We start from the raw sequence: 17,981 nt of genomic DNA, 5'->3' as shown, positions 1-17,981 counted from the left end.
ATATATTGTTCAAAAAATGCTTGTTGAGTCTGCATTTGTAGAACTGACCCTCTTCCAGGGAAACCAGACACTCAGTAGGGGACCCAATAAAGTTAGATGTGTTATGTTGTCTCCCAGCACAGAAAGATTCTACCAATTGCTCAAACAACAATAGCTCATCTTTGTGGAACACATGCTACATGCCTGGCACTTTCAAGTGCTTTACATAATCATTTTCTTTACTCCAGACAAAAAGCTTATTGAGAAGGTATTATTATTATTATGTCCATTTTACAAATAAGAAAACTGAGGTACATAGAGTTTAACGTGAACAAGATCCCATGGGTAGTGGTGACAGAGGATACTGACAGAGTCAATATCTAAAACGAGGATCAAGGGCATATGCTTGTCCACTGCATAATATCATCTCTTTTTTTTTTTTTCCCCATAATATCTTCTCTTAAAGGGGCCTTTTCCAACAAATGACTCATTCCCTTGTCTATACTATCATACTAAACATTTTGTTATGCCTTTGTATTATAGCACATACCGAAGTCTCCCATACTGCTAATTTTGTGTATGTTGTCTTCCCCATTGGATTTCAGGATAGGAAACAGGCCAGGTTCATATTTGTATGTGTATTTCCATAGTCTCTTATTTTCAGAGATGGTATAGAGAAATGAAAGAGAGGGCAGGTTTCGGGATCAGATAGTCCTGGTAGTTCAGAAACAGTTTCTATGGTAGACTGACTGCATTAATGGCTCCACTTCTTCAACCCTACTTGTATCTGTGCCCTTTGCAGTGCCCTCCTCCTTGTGGACGGTTTGGCCCATGGGATGTTAACAAACATAACACAGAGGTTTGAAAAATGTTTGTGCATTGGGCTTGCTCTTTCTTGCTCTTCTGATATTGCCATGACTACATCCCTGGGCTAGCCCAATATGAAAGTGAAAGTGAAGTCGCTCAGTCGTGTCTGACTCTGTGCGACCCCATGAACTGTAGCCTACCAGGCTCCTCTGTCCATGGGACTTTCCAGGCAAGAGTACTGGACTGGATTGCCATTTCCTTCTCTAGGGGATCTTCCCAACCCAGGGATTGAACCCGGGTCTCCCGCATTGTAGACAGACACTTTACCGTCTGAGCCACCAGGGAAGGCCAGACCAATATGAGATACACAGAATCCCTGCCCCAGTTATGTCAGCCACAATTCCCAGTTATCCTATCTGAAGCCATCCTGGATGACAACCTGTTCAACACCAGGCATATGAACAAGCCTAGGCAAGATCAGCCAAATCCAGCCAAGAGCAATTGAACCCCACATATTCATGATATAAATAAAAATGTACTGTTGTATACCCCTGAGATTTTGTGGTTGACTATGCACTTAGGCACTCAGTCATGTCTGACTCTTTGCAACACCATGAACTGTAGCCCACCAGGCTCCTCTGTCCATGGGATTTTCCAGGCAAGAGTACTGGAGTGGATTGCCATTTCCTTCTCCAGGTTAACTATAATGCAACATTACTATGGCACCTGAAAGCAATGTGGCTCCATAAATTACTAGATTTATGAGTATGGACAAGTCGTCTAACAAATCTCTGAGTCTCCATTTCTAAATTTATAAAATGGAGTTAATATTAGTTTGTTTCTACCTCATATAATTGATATTGAGGTGAAGTCCCTAATATTTAATAAGGGCTCACAAAAATTATTATTCATTCATTTATTCAAACAGCATTTTACTGATGATCTACACATGCCAAGAACAGTGCTGAGCCCTGGGAATGCAAAGATGAATAATAAAGACTCACTGAACCAATTACAGCCCTAATTCTGTTATCTGACCCTTTAAGGCCTAGATTCTAGCTTGCTAATGTAAGGAATAATACCTTTTCACTTTCCATCCACCAAGCACCACTATATAGAGCTTCCCATGCTGTTCATTCATTTATTCATCATTATTAATGCCTACCAAGCATTGGGGATATAAGAATGAACACAAAATAATCACTATCCTCAAAAAGCTCCCCGTATAGGAAGTGAAAAGCACACTGAGTCAGTGATTGTTTTGAGTGTTCTAATGCGCTACAGAATTACACAGAGGAGAGAGCTAAACCACTGGACTTGGGATTGGGTAGCTTTCAGAGGCAGCTTTAGAAAGGAATAGATCCTTGAGCTGGATTTCAAAAATTGACTGTGGTTTTCCTAGTAGACTGCGGATGGAATGAATGAAAGAGAGGCTAATCCGCTTAGACACCCCCAGAGGAAGGGACATAGGAGAAGACAAGGTAGGAAAGGCAGGTGGTTACTTTGTGTGTCATTGCAAGGAATTTGAACATACCATGAAAATGACTGGAAGGTACTGAGGGATTTTCAGCTCCTAAGTGAGCCCAAACTGGGCTTTGGGAGAATGTGTGTCACTAAGCATCTGGAAGAGGAGTAATCCCTATCAATGGCTGAACACACAGTTGAAGTGATCAATAGTTAATGGTTGGTGATTGGGTTCTTCTGAGTCCAAAGAGATACTCAAATGAGAAGACTCTCTCTTCTTTTTGTACAACCTTTGATAAATTACCATCATAGTCTGAAAACTGACAGTAGACTGGGATCTTCCACCATGTTATACTATCAGTGGGATGGAGGAAGATGAAGGAATTTGAAATCTGAGTCTTGGCCTGGGAAGGACTAGATTTAATTTTCTGAAATGGCTTCACATCTGAAATTGGTGACCTACTGTTTTTGCTATCATAATTCTCCCACTTCTTTACTAAAAAGTACTGCAAGGTCAATGTCCCACACTCACACTTTCTCATTAAGGCCCAAACACTGATACACTGGTCCAGAATCTGCAACACCTTTCATGACTTTCTTTGGAAGCTCTTTAAAAAAGTAGGCTGGTAGGTTGCTGCCATTGTAGGTGACAGAGTCACAGGTTACGATTCCTGGATAGTACATCATCATTCTGGCAGCTATGTTGACTTTTTGACCAATGACTATAATAGGAAGAAGAAAGAAAGGCAAAAAGCAAGGAGAAAATAGCCATTGAACTCAGTGTAATCCAAGGCATATTGTCCCCAGATGGCATTTTTACCCTTTACTCCATTTGCCTTCACAGATGACACAGCAATCTTACCTTCAACTACCCAGCTTTAGCCAATGGCTTCCCTCATAGCTCAGTCAGTAAAGAATCTGCCTGCAATGTAGGAGATCTGGGTTCAATTCCTAGGTTGGGAAGATCCCCTGGAGAAGGAAATGGCAATCCACTCCAGTATTTTTGCCTAGGAAATCCCATGGACAGGAGCCTGGCCAGCTATAGCCCATGGATATATATAGCATATATACAGCCCGGAGAAGGCAATGGCACCCCACTCCAGTACTCTTGCCTGGAAAATCCCATGGACGGAGGAGCCTGGTAGGCTGCAGTCCATGGGGTCGCTAAGAGTCAGACCCAACTGAGCAACTTCACTTTCACTTTTCACTTTCATGCATTGGAGAAGGAAATGGCAAACCTACTCCAGTGTTCTTGCCTGGAGAATCCCAGGGACAGCGGAGCCTGGTGGGCTGCTGTCTCTGGGATTGCACAGAGTCGGACACGACTGAAGTGACTTAGCAGCAGCATATATCCAACGGCTATAAGCGTTGGATAACAAAACTTAGGAACTAAACCACATTTTAGAATATACCAGGAGTTAACTAGCCATCTGAGAGCCTAAGGGGATGATCTGCTCAAGGATTAGAAGGGCCTTGAATATGGAGAGGATTCTCTTAAGTGGGATGGTGAGCAGGGCCTGAGGGCTCTCAGATGAGGTATAGTTGATCTTCTGCTATTTAAGATAGATATACGTAAGCTTGGACACGGACCACTGACCTCCAAAGGAGGCACAAAATTGGGTCTGTATGTTTCTGTGCATGAGCCTTCATTTGATTTTGTAAAAGTAAGTAAATAGGGCTGGAAGGGGTGTAAATTGTAGGATTCATTTAGGGGATATTTCAAGAGGTAGTACACTGCAGTGCACAGACTCTGCAACCAGGCCATGCAGGTTTGGATCTAAGCTCTACCTCTACTATGTGTAAATTACTTAGGCAAAATACTTAAACTCTTCCATGCCTTAGTTTTCATATCTGTAAAGTGGGGTTGATAACAGTACTTCTCTCAGAGGGTAGTTTATGGAGATTAATGAGTTAATACACATAAAGAACTTTGTGAAGTGCTGGGCTGCTAGTAAGCCCTCAATTAATACTACTACTAATTAGGTATTAAATGTTGTACTTTGAGATAAACTTGAATACTCCCGATTAAGATATTCATTTTTTAAAACCAGTTTATTATGGGGAAATTTGACCATACAATAAAACATGGTATCATGAGTCTACATATCTATTACCCAGGCCCCCAAACCATTAACCATCCACTCTCCACCTTGTATTATTTTGAAGAAAATCTCAGAGTTGTATTACTTCAGACATAATTGTTTCAGTATTTTACATATATGCAGTATTTTAAATGTATTATTTCTGAGCATTTAAAACCCTAATAGGATTGAACAGGAAAGAGCAGTGAAATCTTGAGATAACACCTACTTACTTTTGAGATTAGTGCTATTTTTCAGTAATGCCAATATTCATAATTTTAAGAATCAGTCCTCATCTATCCCAGGAATTTAAAGGAATAATCGTTTAATGTTAACAGGAAATTAACATAAAGGCCCATCATTCCCTGAGCTTATGGCCTCCCATTTGTGTGTGTGTGCTTAGTCAGTCAGTTGTGTCCGACTCTTTTGTGACCCCATGAGTTGTAACCTGCCAGGCTCCTCTGTCCATGAGGATTCTCCAGGCAAGAATACTGGAGTGGGTTGCCATGCCCTCCTCCAGGGAATCTTCCCAACCTAGGGATCAAACCCAGGTTTCCCTCATTGCAGGTGGATTCTTTACGATCTGAGCCACCAGGGAAGCATGGCCTACCACGGTTCCCCTCTAAAGACTGCATATTTCTCATACTCAATCATAGACCCAGAAATACACATTTTGTAATCACTGAGGTGTCCAGGGACCAACCGATATGGCTTGGTTTCATCTGGAAGACTGTACACCTTTGAGCACAGGGTCCATGTCTCGCTAATTGTTTTCCCTCCTCCCACCCAGTTCAGTGGCAAGGCACAATGTCTGCTGAAAGAAAGATGGACATAAGCTAGTTCAGCACACCTGTATACTCGTGCCTCACAGAGTGTCCAACGATTCCACAGAAGACAATCCCGCTGGTCACGCCAATGGAAACAGTGCTGGCTCCCGGGAGAAAGAGAAAGAGAGTTGTGGGGAAAGAGATAAAGACAATGAACACAGAGAAGGCCCGGAGGGTGGAGACATGGTGATGAATGGGGTGGGGGAGGGGTAGGAAAGAGTTTTCAAAAAAGAACACTCCTCCCTTTGTAGTTAGGTTAGGGCCATTGTACACGGCCTGGAGGCATAAAGGAAGGGCAGTTTGAGATAGAGAACTAAGTTCTTAGAAGTAATAACTCAGTTCACTTTTCTGCTACTTTTAAGTATTCATCTGAGCTATTTTTCTGGAAAATAATCTCATCACCCCAATGTACTTTCAATGTAGAATGATTGTGGTTGTAAAAAAAAAAAATTAACTATCTTTTGTGATTGCTAGAAAGAACTAAGTCATTTTTTCGAAAGGAAATAACTATGTGGCATCAAAAACTAACTTTTCTAATGCATGAAGATGGTTGCATATACAGATGACTAGAGGCTGAGAAGATGGAATACTTAGGGCAAAGGCTGGTATCTGTTGGAGTAGACCAGAGTGGGCCACAAGTCAGGATTATTGGGGTACACAGGGGGAGCCTGAGGGCACTGGGCTCTTGGACAGCCAGGGTCAAAAATGTAAACATTATCTTAATAATTTGACTTAGTGGATCATCTTGAGACCAGATCAGTGGTGGTGGTTTAGTCACTAAGTCATGTCCGACTCTTGCAACCCCATGGACTGTAGCCTGCCAGGCTCCTCTACCCATGGGATTCTTCAGGCTAGAATACTGGAGTGGGTTGCCATTTCCTTCTCCAGGGGATCTTCCCAATCCAGGAATCAAACCTGGGTCTCCTGCATTGCAGGCAGATTCTTTACCGACTGAGCTATGAGGAAGCCCTAGTACTTACTTTATCTCTTAGTTATTAAAAATCATCTCAGGTCTCCAACATAGTTTGGAGTATGACCTCTCCCAGGAAGTAAGCCAGAAGTATAGAGAGACAATCCAGTTAGACCCTCTCTGGTACATTTGAATTTGTTAGGGGTATCCTTTTTCTACCTGGCCTTAACCATCCCCCCATCTACTGCATCAGGGCTGGGTTTGCTCACCCTACCTGTACCTTCAGTAAATAATGAATGTAGACAGAAAGACAGTCTCCCGCCTTCCTCTTCCCTGACCCTTGTCCTGTCTCCCTATATCCTACAACAGAGTCAGGAATCAGATGGAATCAGGGTCAACACCTACCGGATTTTGTGGACCTGAGAGCAGAAGTCAAATATATCCACAGCACTCTCCAAGGCATGAGTGATTTCATCAGGTGCCTTTTCCCCAGGAAAACCAAAGACACAGAGAAAAGAGCAGCCCTGTGAGGGAGAAAGGCAGCAAACACAACTGGTGGACCGTTAGTTTTAAGCTGGACCATTTAGATGGCCCAGTGGAGGACGGGCAGCAATTTTCACTCTCTGAAACAAATTTCATCAAATATATACCTATTTCAATGTTTTCCCTAGTGGCTCAGATGGTAAAGCGTCTGCCTACAATGTGGGAGACCTGGGTTCAATCCCTGGGTCTGGAAGATCCCCTAGAGAAGGAAATGGCAACCCACTCCAGTACTCTTGCCTGGAAAATCCAATGGACAGAGGAGCCTGGTAGGCTATAGTCCATGGGGTCGCAGAGAGTCGGACACGACTGAGCGACTTCACTTTCACTTTCAAACATTATATAACTTCTCCTGCATCATCAACAGTAGGGCTAGAACCTGAGAGTGTACCCTCCTGTCTACTCTCTACTGTAGCCAAGGTCTTGGGTTGCAAAGTCCTAAGTTTAAGTCCAAAAGCAGCACAGAGCAAAAGGCACCAGCTCTGGGATCAGAAAATATGTGTTCTCATGCCACTTTCCCAAGTGTGGAAACTTGAACAAGTCAGTTACACTCTATGAACTTCAGTTTATCAATCTATATACAGGTAAAACTTAGACTTGCTGAGGTTGGTTATGTTACTGAAAAATTAGTATGTTATATTTACATATACACACATGCACCTCATTAACTCTAAAGTTCTCTTCAGATGTTGTTATTATTCATTTTTCTTAAGGATAAAGGCTTAAGCTGGGAGTGTTTTTTCTTGGCAAAAAGTTAACTCTTTCAAAGAGACAGTAAACTCTGAAGTTTGGCACTTTCACTATTAGTCCCTTAAAAAATGACTTCAGATGCTGTTTTCTGTAAGAAAATAGTGCACAGTGAATAAAAGTCAATGGGGTAAAAATTTGAGTCTATGTATGTTATATCCTGATAAAGTGCAAAAGAACTATAAAATGCCTCAGTTTCTTCAACCCTCTGCAAAAAGAATCTGACCAAGTACATGCTTAGTCACTAACTCATGTCTGACTCTGCCTGCCAGGCTCCTCTGTCCACAAGATTTTCTAGGCAAGAATACTGGAGTGAGTTGCCATTTCCTCTTCTATGGGAGTTTCCCGACTTGGGGATCAAAGTCTCCTGCATCTCCTACTTTGGCAGGCAGACTCTTTACCACTGAACCACCTGGGAAGCCCATCGGACTGAGTGTGCTCAGTCACGCACTCATGTCCGACCCTTTGCGACCCCATGGACTGTAGCCCACCAGGCTCCTCTGTCCATGGAATTTTCTAGGCAAGAATACTGGAGTGGGTTGCCATTTCCTTCTCCAATCTGACTGAGAGTCAGCTTCTAATTGGCACTAGGTTCTGTTGTCACATTGGTGCAGCAGGGGGTTGGGGGGAGCCCTGAATCCAGGTCTGTGAAGAGACTAGAGGGTAGCCCCTTTGGGGCACTGGTGGGTTTGCTTTGCCTGGAAATTCTGCCTGGTGGCTTGGCAAAATCTCACGCTGCAGTGAGACTAGCAGCTCTCATCTGCTGAGTGCTGACTTGAATTGGGCATCACAACAGGTGCTTCACACACATATTTTTCAAAACTTTCAACAATCATTTTGGGCAAATACTATCCTCATTTGAATAACGTCCCTATTTTTATACAAAATAAATAGGAACAAACTAAGTCTCAGAGAAGTTCAATGACTTGCTAAGGACACACAGCTGGGAACTGTGGGAGCCAGGAACTGTCTCTCCAGGAATTGTCTGGAGTATCTGCAAGACACTAAAAACTGTTCTCTATGCGTCTATGCTCTTTTCTGATGATACTCATGAATGAATATGAAGAAAGTATCAGACTACACTGGACTGGAGGTCTCCGTTGCCTCAGAACTCCCACAGAACAGAGTATTTTTTCATACAAAAATTAATTATTTCTGCCTGGTTCTGTGACAACCTGTGAGAGTTTCTTACCTCTGCAGCCCAGCCCTAGCTTTCTGTCACTACCAATGCTCACTGTATTTTTTTAATTAGAGAGTGAATGAGTGTGGAGCAGTAATTAAGTGCTCTGCTCTTACAATACAAAAACACCTGCGATGGTGAAATCAATTCTCATGAGCACTACTATGATAATTTATCACATCATTTTTCTCTGAACAGATGAAGAGCAGATTGAAAACACTGAGAGCTAAAGGTGACACCCCCACCCCATCTCAATTAAGGAACTGAAAGGGGAACTGGAAGTGAAAATATGGCAGATGGAGATTATAGGAAATTACAGCTTCTAGGTGGAGAGGGCAATGGCACCCCACCCCAGTACTCTTGCCTGGAAAATCCCATGGACGAAGGAGCCTGGTGGGCTGCAGTCCATGGAGTCACTAGAGTCGGACACGACTGAGTGACTTCACTTTCACTTTTCACTTTCATGCATTGGAGAGGGAAATGGCAACCCACTCCGGTGTTCTTGCCTGGAGAATCCCAGGGACGGGGGAGCCTGGTGGGCTGCCGTCTATGGGGTCGCACAGAGTCAGACATGACTGAAGTGACTTAGCAGGAACAGCAGCAGCAGCAGGGTATGATGGTTACTAGAAGACTGACCTAAAAATCTCTGGGAGACTCATTATACCCTGGATTCCAGATGTATGTACATATAGTAAAAGCTAGTTGAATACAGTAGTTAAGAGCACAGACCAAGAAGGCACACTACCTGGGTTTGAAAATCCAGTCCACCACTTAATCTTATTTTGTCTCACTATCCTTAGCTTTACCTAAACACCCTCTTCTGTAAAATGGGGACAATAACATAATACCTACCACTTAGAGCAGGCATGTGAAGAAAGAATATATGTAAAAGTGTGGAGAACAATGCCTAGCACACATTGAGCACCACATCCACCATGTAGGCTGTTATTAGACTATAAATAAAGACTGAGGGGTCTAGGTTAAACATGTCTATTCCTTCTCTTTCTCCCCCGTCCATGGACATAAATCCACGGACATAATGCTAATCTTAAATTATTGGCAGGTTTCCACATCTTTAGTGTGGGAAATTTACCTTGTCAAACATGAAGACTTTGTTGATTTGGCCTTGGAAGACCCTCAGGACAGAATTAATGTGCACGCAGGCATCCTGAATAGCTGAGCCTATGACTTCTGCTTTATCTTGGTCCTTAAACATCAGGTTCACAAACATAACTGTCACTGGGCGAAGCTCAGACAAATAACCCCGAAGCTGTTTGTCATCAATCTGTAATTTAGAGGGAAGCTTTCCTTAACGTGTGTCCTTGGCAGTGGATATTTCCTCCCAATATCATCACCACCACACCCAAAATTATCACTGGGAGGGAACTAGCCTTTTGAGATTCTCTAGGGAAACTGAAGTTATCAAAGTTGGGAGGTAGAGCACAGCAGAGCCAGCTGAAAGTCAAAAAGATGGAAATGGAATGAACTATCAAAATCTCTTCCAATAGGAACTTACAAGCCTGCTCATTTTTGCCCAGCCACCACTCCCTTGCCCCAACTGCTAGCTCCCTCAGCCAATATGAGCCATGACAATAAAAGAACTGCTGTTTCTTTTGGCTCTCCAACAATTTAGGAATAAGAAGAGCATGCCGCATAATTCAACCTAATATTTTATAGCAAGGTACTTTTCAGAATATTTCCATATTCCGTCCTCCTTTATCCTCAAATGAAATAAAATTACATTATCCTCATTTTACTAATTAGATAATTGAGGGACGGAGAGATAAGAAAACTTTCCAAGTCATATGGGAAAACAGTAGCAAACAAAATCCAAATCTATGGACTTCTTTTTGTAGCGCCCCCTTGCCTCTCTTTGGTGTTGTATTTCACTCAGCTCCCATCTTCACTCCAAGTCTATCCAAAACAGGCACAGGGAAAGGAAAGGTGAGTCTTTCCCAAATTATCCCTGCCTATATCATCAGCCCTGAATTTTGTTAAATTTAAGTACATAACAAAACAATGGGGGAGAAGCACTGCATTTTTTCTCCCCCAGACAACACAAAAGTGTCAGATTCTCCATTGAAAATATGAAACACATCTTCTGGATGAAAAAGGAAATTGTGTATAGGGAATCTTGGAATCATGCTTCCTATCTAGCTGAGGTTTCATGTACTTTTCAGAAAAGATGATTTAATAATGTCTTACTCGGCAACACGATCATTTTCTTTGATTTTTCAAATGAATTTAAGTAATAAATATTAAATACATAATACTAAACATGTTAAAGAAATTAAATTATTCCACCAGGCCATGTATTCTGAGTTTTGGTTTGAAAAATTCAACCACATCTTTGTTTGCTAAGTGCAAGGACAGACCTTGGTAAAGCTGTGAAACCTTGGTCTTTTGCCTCCTTTCAGCTCCCTAGCTATTGTTGCTTAGTCCATGGTTGTCATTCCTACTCACAATTTTCACAGTGACTCACAGAACCTCTCTTATATCCCTTTCCTGTAGACCTTGCTCTCAACTAGTAGCAGCTGAAAGAAGCATAATATTATCTCTTAGAGGGAGGGAGGGGAAGAGTGGGATGGCTCTCTTGAGCTTCAAAAATCTTAAAGAAGCCAACAATTGCAGACACTAGAGGGAGTGTCTGGAAAATCTCATGAGTGGAGGAGCCTGGTGGGCTGCAGTCCATGGGGTCGCTGAGCGTCGGACATGACTAAGCAACTTCACTTTCACTTTTCACTTTCATGCATTGGAGAAGGAAATGGCAACCCACTCCAGTGTTCTTGCCTGGAGAATCCCAGGGACAGGGGAGCCTCTTGGGCTGCCGTTTATGGGGTCGCACAGAGGTGGACACCACTGAAGCGACTTAGCAGCAGCAGCAGAGGGAGTGTTTCTCAATTGAATGAGAGGTATGGGGGGCATTCTGACAGCTCTTCAACCCACACTGTGAAGGCAGCTGCCCACAGATCAGGCTTATCCCACAAATATTTCCTTTAGGACATAACTGCATTTTGACAGGATTAAGAATTAAAATAGGCATTGTATTAGAGAGGATGTATACAGCCTCTGAAAGAAATGTAGGGTTCAGAGAAAACAGGGTTCAAATCCTAACTACATTTCTTTATAATCTCAGTAAAGTTCATGGTATCATTCTGTCTCTGTTTTCTCATATATAAGGGATAAATACATCTTCCAAGGATTGTGAAGAATAAATACATGAAAGAGTAGAGTGTCTGGCATATGGTGAGTGCTGAGAAATAGTTATAATTTGAACAGTTAATGCATTTGAAAGAACCTAGATCCAAGCAAATGAAAAGGGAAAACTCTAAGGCTGGAGGTACTTCTGAGGGTTCTAATTATCTGTATTAACTTTCAAAGCTTAAGATATAATTCAAGTGACAAGAGAAACAGTATCATTCACTTGCTATGTGACGTGTAGAAAGGACATGTGACATGCTCTTTTTCGTGTGTGTGTGACGTGTTCTTATACGCTTGAGACACTTTCAGTTTGCCCAGTTGTATAAGGCCAGTTTACCCCTGTTGTCACAGTGTAATTATGAGTAATGCCGCCTTTAATTCTTAAAAACATTCTGATTTGAACACACGGAGAATGTCAGTCCCACCTTTTCTATTCCAATGAAACATTTTACAAGCTGCTGATTTTCTTGATCTTAGCAGCTGTCCAAGATCCCTGACACCCTAAAAGTCAATAAATTAAATTATTAAAATACCTGCTTCAATATGCTTTCCATCACATACTTTTGAAGGGACAACTCCAGTTCAGGATCAGACTCTAGCATGCAAGCAAGCCTCAGGAGGTCTAAGAGGGCAGGAGAGGTAGGATCAGAAAGGGAAGCTTGGCTCTGCAATGTGGGAGAGAGGTGCCTCCCAGTCCCCATTCCCTTGGGCAGTGGTCTTCACCGTTTGGTCAGAAAACTCTGGGCTACTTCATGGCCAAATAGGGCCAAGGGAAAGCCAATGAGACGTTCTCAGAAGTTGAGGATTTCCCAAAATTCAGTTGCATGTAGCTCAAAACCCTGTTCTAAATGTCATCACACTTCAGAACGTAAGGAGACTTTCACCTCTATACTTGAGCTAAAAGTATTGTCACAGGTAATGGGAATAAACAGATGAGGGGATGATAATGGAGGACAATGCTGACACAATGCAGGGGATGATTGAGTTGAAAGAGCAGCATGAGTAAGATTTAGGAGACTGGCTTCTGATCCCAAGTTTAATACCAACTTGCTGTGTGACTCTGGATAAGTCATTTCACTGCCCTGGTTGACTCTTATTTCCTCATCCAGGAAAAAAAGCACTAGTCTTTCATCATCTCTATGATTATTTTCACTATAATGGTTGATTGTTCCATACTCTATTTGAAGAAATCAAAAAATAATGGAAAGAAATTATGATAGGCTTTCAGCAGGGAATACAATAATGATAATGTGAAAAAGATGAAAAATAACAGGGGAGTCTGAAAAGGATACAAATTGGGGAGCAAATGTTTGTATTGAATTGTATTCAATTGAATACAAATATTGTATTCAAAACCTAGTATATTTTAAATGCTGTGCTAGGCACTGTGTGGGAATAAAAAGTTCTTAGGAAACTGAGTTTTTCCTGGAGGCACTTAACACACATTCAAGTATAATATGTATAGAAAAGTTAAATACAAAAAAGACCAAATGGACTAATAGATTATAAAGACCAGAGACGTTCAGAGAAATCAATGGTCTAGATAAACTGGTTTAATCAGAAAAGGGTTAAAAGGAGAACTAGGAATTTTACTGAATCTTGAATAACTTGTAGCTTTTTACTAGAAGGATCCATGCCCAGCAGATGTAGATTAAAGTCAAGAATGAGCAGAGTATGTTAAAGAATTGGTAAAGACTAAACTGGCATGAGCCCCCATGTGAGTATTGGAGATTAATAAGAAATGACGCTGAGCAGACTGTGGAGAGAAGCAAAGACCTCAGGAAGAGAGCAGGCATTGTAAAGGTCTAGACGATTATGGCAACAAAGGTTATTTGTTGTTCAGTTGCTCAGTTGTATCCGACTATCTGCAGCCCCATGGATTGCAGTATGCCAGGCTTCCTTGTCCTTCACCCTTCTCCTGCCTGCAATCTTTTTCCCAGCATCAGGGTTTTCACATCAGGTGGCCAAAGTACTGGAGCTTCAGTATCAGTCCTCTCAATGGATAGTCAGGGTTGATTCCTTTTGATCTTGTTATCCAAGGGACTCATGAAGTGAAGAGAAGTCGCTCAGTCGTGTCTGACTCTTTGTGACCCCATGGACTGTAGCCCAGCAGGCTCCTCTGTCCATGGGATTTTCCAGGCATGAATACTGGAGTGGGTTGCCATTTCCTTCTCCAGGGGATCTTCCCAACCCAGGGATCGAACGCAGGTCTCCCGCATTGTAGGCAGACGCTTTACCGTCCAAGCTACCAGGAAAGAGACAAATAATAAGGAATTTGGCCGGTCTTTGCTTCTGATACCAGAGTAACTTTTAAATCTTTGGAATTTCCCAGATAATGAAACTGTCTCTGTTATTCCTGGTGGGTCCTTGGGACCACACCTGAATTTATGCTAATGTGATGACTCAGGATAGGGGTCTATCTGCAAAGACCAAGCATGTGTTAAGAGGGTTGTGGCTTTGAACTAGGTGTTAAGGGCCAACCTTCATGACATCTGAGGAGGGAAAAGGGGCTGGAGATTTAGTTCAATTATAAGCCCAATGGGGCTTCCCTGGTGGTTCAGATGGTAAAGAATCTATCTGCAATGCAGGAGACCCAAGTTCAATCCCTGGGTCTGGAAGATCTCCCGGGAAAGGGAATGGCTACGCATTCCAGTATTCTTGCCTGGAGAATTCCATGAACAGAGGAACCTGGCAGGCAGTCCATGGGGTCGAAAAGAGACAGACAGGACTGAACATCTAACGCTTTCACTTTTCACTATGAGGCCAGTTTTTCATAGTACATGCCTACTTAATAAACCACCAATAAAATATGTGAACCTCTGCTTCCCTGGCTGGTAAATACTTTGATGTGCAAGGAGCGTGATGTGTCCTGACAATCAAGAAGCTTCATATTTGGGACTCTCCCAGACCTCATCCTATGTGTTCAGAGACCAGTACAATACTGGTCCTCATTTGTATTCTTTACAATAAAACCATAATTATAAGCATAGTACTTTCCTGAGTTCTGTTAGTTATTATAGTGAATTATTGAACTTGAGAGCATTGTGAGAACCCTTGGATTTGTAGCCAGTTGGTCAGAAGTGCTGGTGACTTACTAATCTCAGAGCTTGTAGCTGGTGATAAGAGACGTCCTATGGAAGACTCCACCTCTCTGTGCTAACTCCAGGTAGTTAGTAACAGAATTACACTGTGGTATTGCAGAGCCCCAAGTAAGTTATTGAAGGCATGATTAAGATCTAGGAGATGGGATGAGGTACAGTTCAAGGAGTCTATCACTAGATTTTCTCCATCCTTAGAGCGTTTGGGTTCTTGGCCTTTCCTGGTCAATTTGCCTACAGTTCCCCTGAGCACTCCTCTCATCCCATTACCTATCGCAGTTTTGTAAAATTACAGTCTAAATTTGCGATGTTCAAAATATTCAAGACCTACACAAAAATGGTGACAAAGAAGAATGTTTCAAAGATGTTTCTGAAGTTTCTAGTCTGGATAAAGGAACAGTTTCAGAGAAAGATAAGTAGCATAGAATTGAGACATTGTTGAAATAAATTTCTAGGCCCAGGACAAGCTGCTCCATATCCAGCATGCCATGTCAGCAAACCAAGACTTAGATTAATTTTTGTGTCCCAGTAAACACTCCACTTAACCAGAAATGCAATCACCATAGTCAGCCAATCCCTAAATGCCTAGCCAACTCCCAGCCTTCTTCCCCCAAACAAGACTGACTGTATGACCCCAGCCAATCAGATACTTTGTTTGTCTCTTCCTTGTTCTTTACTCTTTAGCCTTTCCTTGTTCTTTACTCTTTACTTCTTGCCTTCCACACCATTTTGCAGAAGGTTGTCTACTTCATGAAGTACTAAAGTTTGTTATCACCAAATTGTCCTGCATTCCTCACACTAGTCCCAGCCCAGCTGCAGTCATAGGGAAATCCAGCATAGATTAATGGTTCCACAAAACACGGGTAGAGAAGACCAGACAGTCCAGGACAGATTCCTGGAATCATCAACATTCAAGGAATAGAACAGGAACTGAAAATGGGTAGTTTGAGGGGTAAAAGCAAAACTAGGAAATAATATTCTTGAACTCAAGGAACGAGGAGAAGATAATACCTAGAAAAGAGACTAAAGCCAATCATCTAGTTATGAGGCCTGAAGAGAGGTCAGCTGGTTTGGTAAGTTGATGGCTATTAACACCTTGACATAAACGGTCCTAGGAGACAGGGGGAAAAGTGGACAGAAGCTACATGTCAGGGACTCAAGACTGACAAGTAGGTGAACACATGCTCTCCACCCCCACCTCAAGGTGCATGTAATCAATGCTAATTGGGTGAATAAATAAAAGAGAGGATAGAAGAAGAGGTAGAGACATACAGGTTACCCTTGAGAAGTTTGGTGTTGAATGTTAGAAGGGAAAAGTAGGAGTCATAGGGTTTTTTTTTTCTTCCTTTTATCATGGAGAAGACTTGCAAATGCTTGGAAGATGAGGGGAACGAGTCATTGCCAAGAGAGAGGCCCAGGACCGAAGGAAGGCTTTACTTAGAACAGCTATTGTGGGGATGGGAAGGAGGCCCCCTTTGTATGCTGCAGGACTGTGAGCTGAATGGAAGAAACCAAGCACTTGTAATGGGGCCCTTGGCATTGGTACAAGACCCTATGGACCACTGGCAGAGGCAATGGCTCTTGAGTATAGAGGGTACTTACTTTTGTGGTCACCAGAAGGATAATAATCCATGAAAGCCATACACTTTGTGAAAAATTCATCAAAGTTAAAAGAAGGGGGTGGTTTTAAGAAATTAACCTAAATTAAAAAAAGAGAGAGAGAAAGGGAGACGTTTTTGGTTATTCTGAGGGTTTCCTGGTCCTTTGAATATAATTTCTCAACAGAAAGGGCAGGGTGTTGAATGTCCCAGACATGATAATCAGACACTGGCATACTTAAACAGTGGAGAGCTTTAATTTGCATGTAATTACATTAAAAATATCTCTGATTAGTCATTAAGATCTCAATCTTCAGTATATACACAGCAGGCCATTCCAGGGAACAAACCTGTATACTCTTCCACTCTTATAAGTTTCTTCTTTTTTTTCTTATCACTTTACAATATTTTAATTGAAATAATACTTGGTTAAACTGCATACCATTTCTTTCTTACAAGTGTAAAAGGACAAAAGGTGCTGATGCCCCAAAAGGTATTAGGAACATCACCACTAATAAAATTTGTACCAAGATCATCAACTCCAAGATATGATACATAGAGAATGGCACAACCTTATTTCCTTAATATTTTTGCCTCCAAAAATGGATAACCTTTAGTCCAATAATGAGAAACTATTAGGCAAAACAAAATCAAGGAACATACACCAAAATAACTGATTAATACTCATGTTAAGTGTCAAGATCATAAAAGACAAGGAAAAACTGTTTTACAGATTGCAGGAGACTAAGTTAAAAATAACAGTGCAGTGTGAGATCATGGATAGAATCCTGGAAAACTCACGAAGGACATTAGTGGGAAAACAGGTGAAATCCAAACAAGGCCTTTAATTAGTGAATAGTCATGTGAAGAGTTGACTCATTGGAAAAGACTCTGATGTTGGGAGGGATTGGGGGCAGGAGGAGAAGGGGACGACAGAGGATGAGATGGCTGGATGGCATCACTGACTCGATGGATGTGAGTCTGAGTGAACTCTGGGAGTTGGTGATGGACAGGGAGGCCTGGCGTGCTGCGATTCATGGGGTCGCAGAGTCAGACATGACTGAGCGAATGAACTGAACTGAAATGATACTTTACCAATGTCACTTTTCAGGTTTTGACTATTGCACTCTGGTTATGAAGAATGTTAACATTTGTGGAAGCTGGCTAATGGATATATGGAAACACTATTGTTTCTGAACTTTGCTGTGAGTCTAAGTTTAAAAATTAAAAACAAATTTTGAAGATATAAGTAATGATCGAAGAAGATGGGGGAGCAGGGGCATTGCTATCAGCCAGCTAGGTCATGCAGCCGTGATGTGTATTACTGGAAGAGTGAGTCGGGGAGGCTAGGAGGGGAGTAGACTGATGCATAGGGCGTGGTTTGGGGTTCTCATCTTTGCCGGCAACTTCATGCATTCACCATCTATTCTTTCCATCTGCCAAATGGTCCTGTTGCTGGTTCAGTTAGCAGCAGAGCTCTCCTTCCTTTCTCTCATTGGCTATATCCCAGGGACAGTTCTGCTTATAGTCCAGCTTCAACTTAACTACA

General features: G+C 42.0%; 1 protein-coding gene across 4 annotated transcripts in view; it reads right to left on the bottom strand.

Annotated features, from left to right (window-relative positions):
* The window catches only part of ADCY10 (adenylate cyclase 10), a 106,793-nt gene that overhangs the window by 55,568 nt on the left and 33,244 nt on the right, over positions 1 to 17,981 (bottom strand). For all 4 annotated transcript variants that reach the window (XM_059884946.1, XM_010802712.4, XM_059884947.1 and 1 more), the window contains 6 exons: positions 16,437 to 16,533; positions 12,270 to 12,358; positions 9,629 to 9,820; positions 6,474 to 6,592; positions 5,182 to 5,258; positions 2,783 to 2,972 (listed from right to left, as the gene is read on the bottom strand). In XM_059884946.1, the coding sequence (XP_059740929.1) occupies positions 2,783 to 2,972; positions 5,182 to 5,258; positions 6,474 to 6,592; positions 9,629 to 9,820; positions 12,270 to 12,358; positions 16,437 to 16,533 (764 nt within the window). The remainder of the gene's footprint in view (positions 1 to 2,782; positions 2,973 to 5,181; positions 5,259 to 6,473; positions 6,593 to 9,628; positions 9,821 to 12,269; positions 12,359 to 16,436; positions 16,534 to 17,981) is intronic.

This window comes from Bos taurus, chromosome 3, assembly GCF_002263795.3.
Source record: "Bos taurus isolate L1 Dominette 01449 registration number 42190680 breed Hereford chromosome 3, ARS-UCD2.0, whole genome shotgun sequence".
In the NCBI taxonomy this organism is placed as follows: Eukaryota; Metazoa; Chordata; class Mammalia; order Artiodactyla; family Bovidae; genus Bos; species Bos taurus.
Note: the sequence above shows the minus strand (reverse complement) of the source record. Positions and strands in the feature narration are given on the sequence as shown.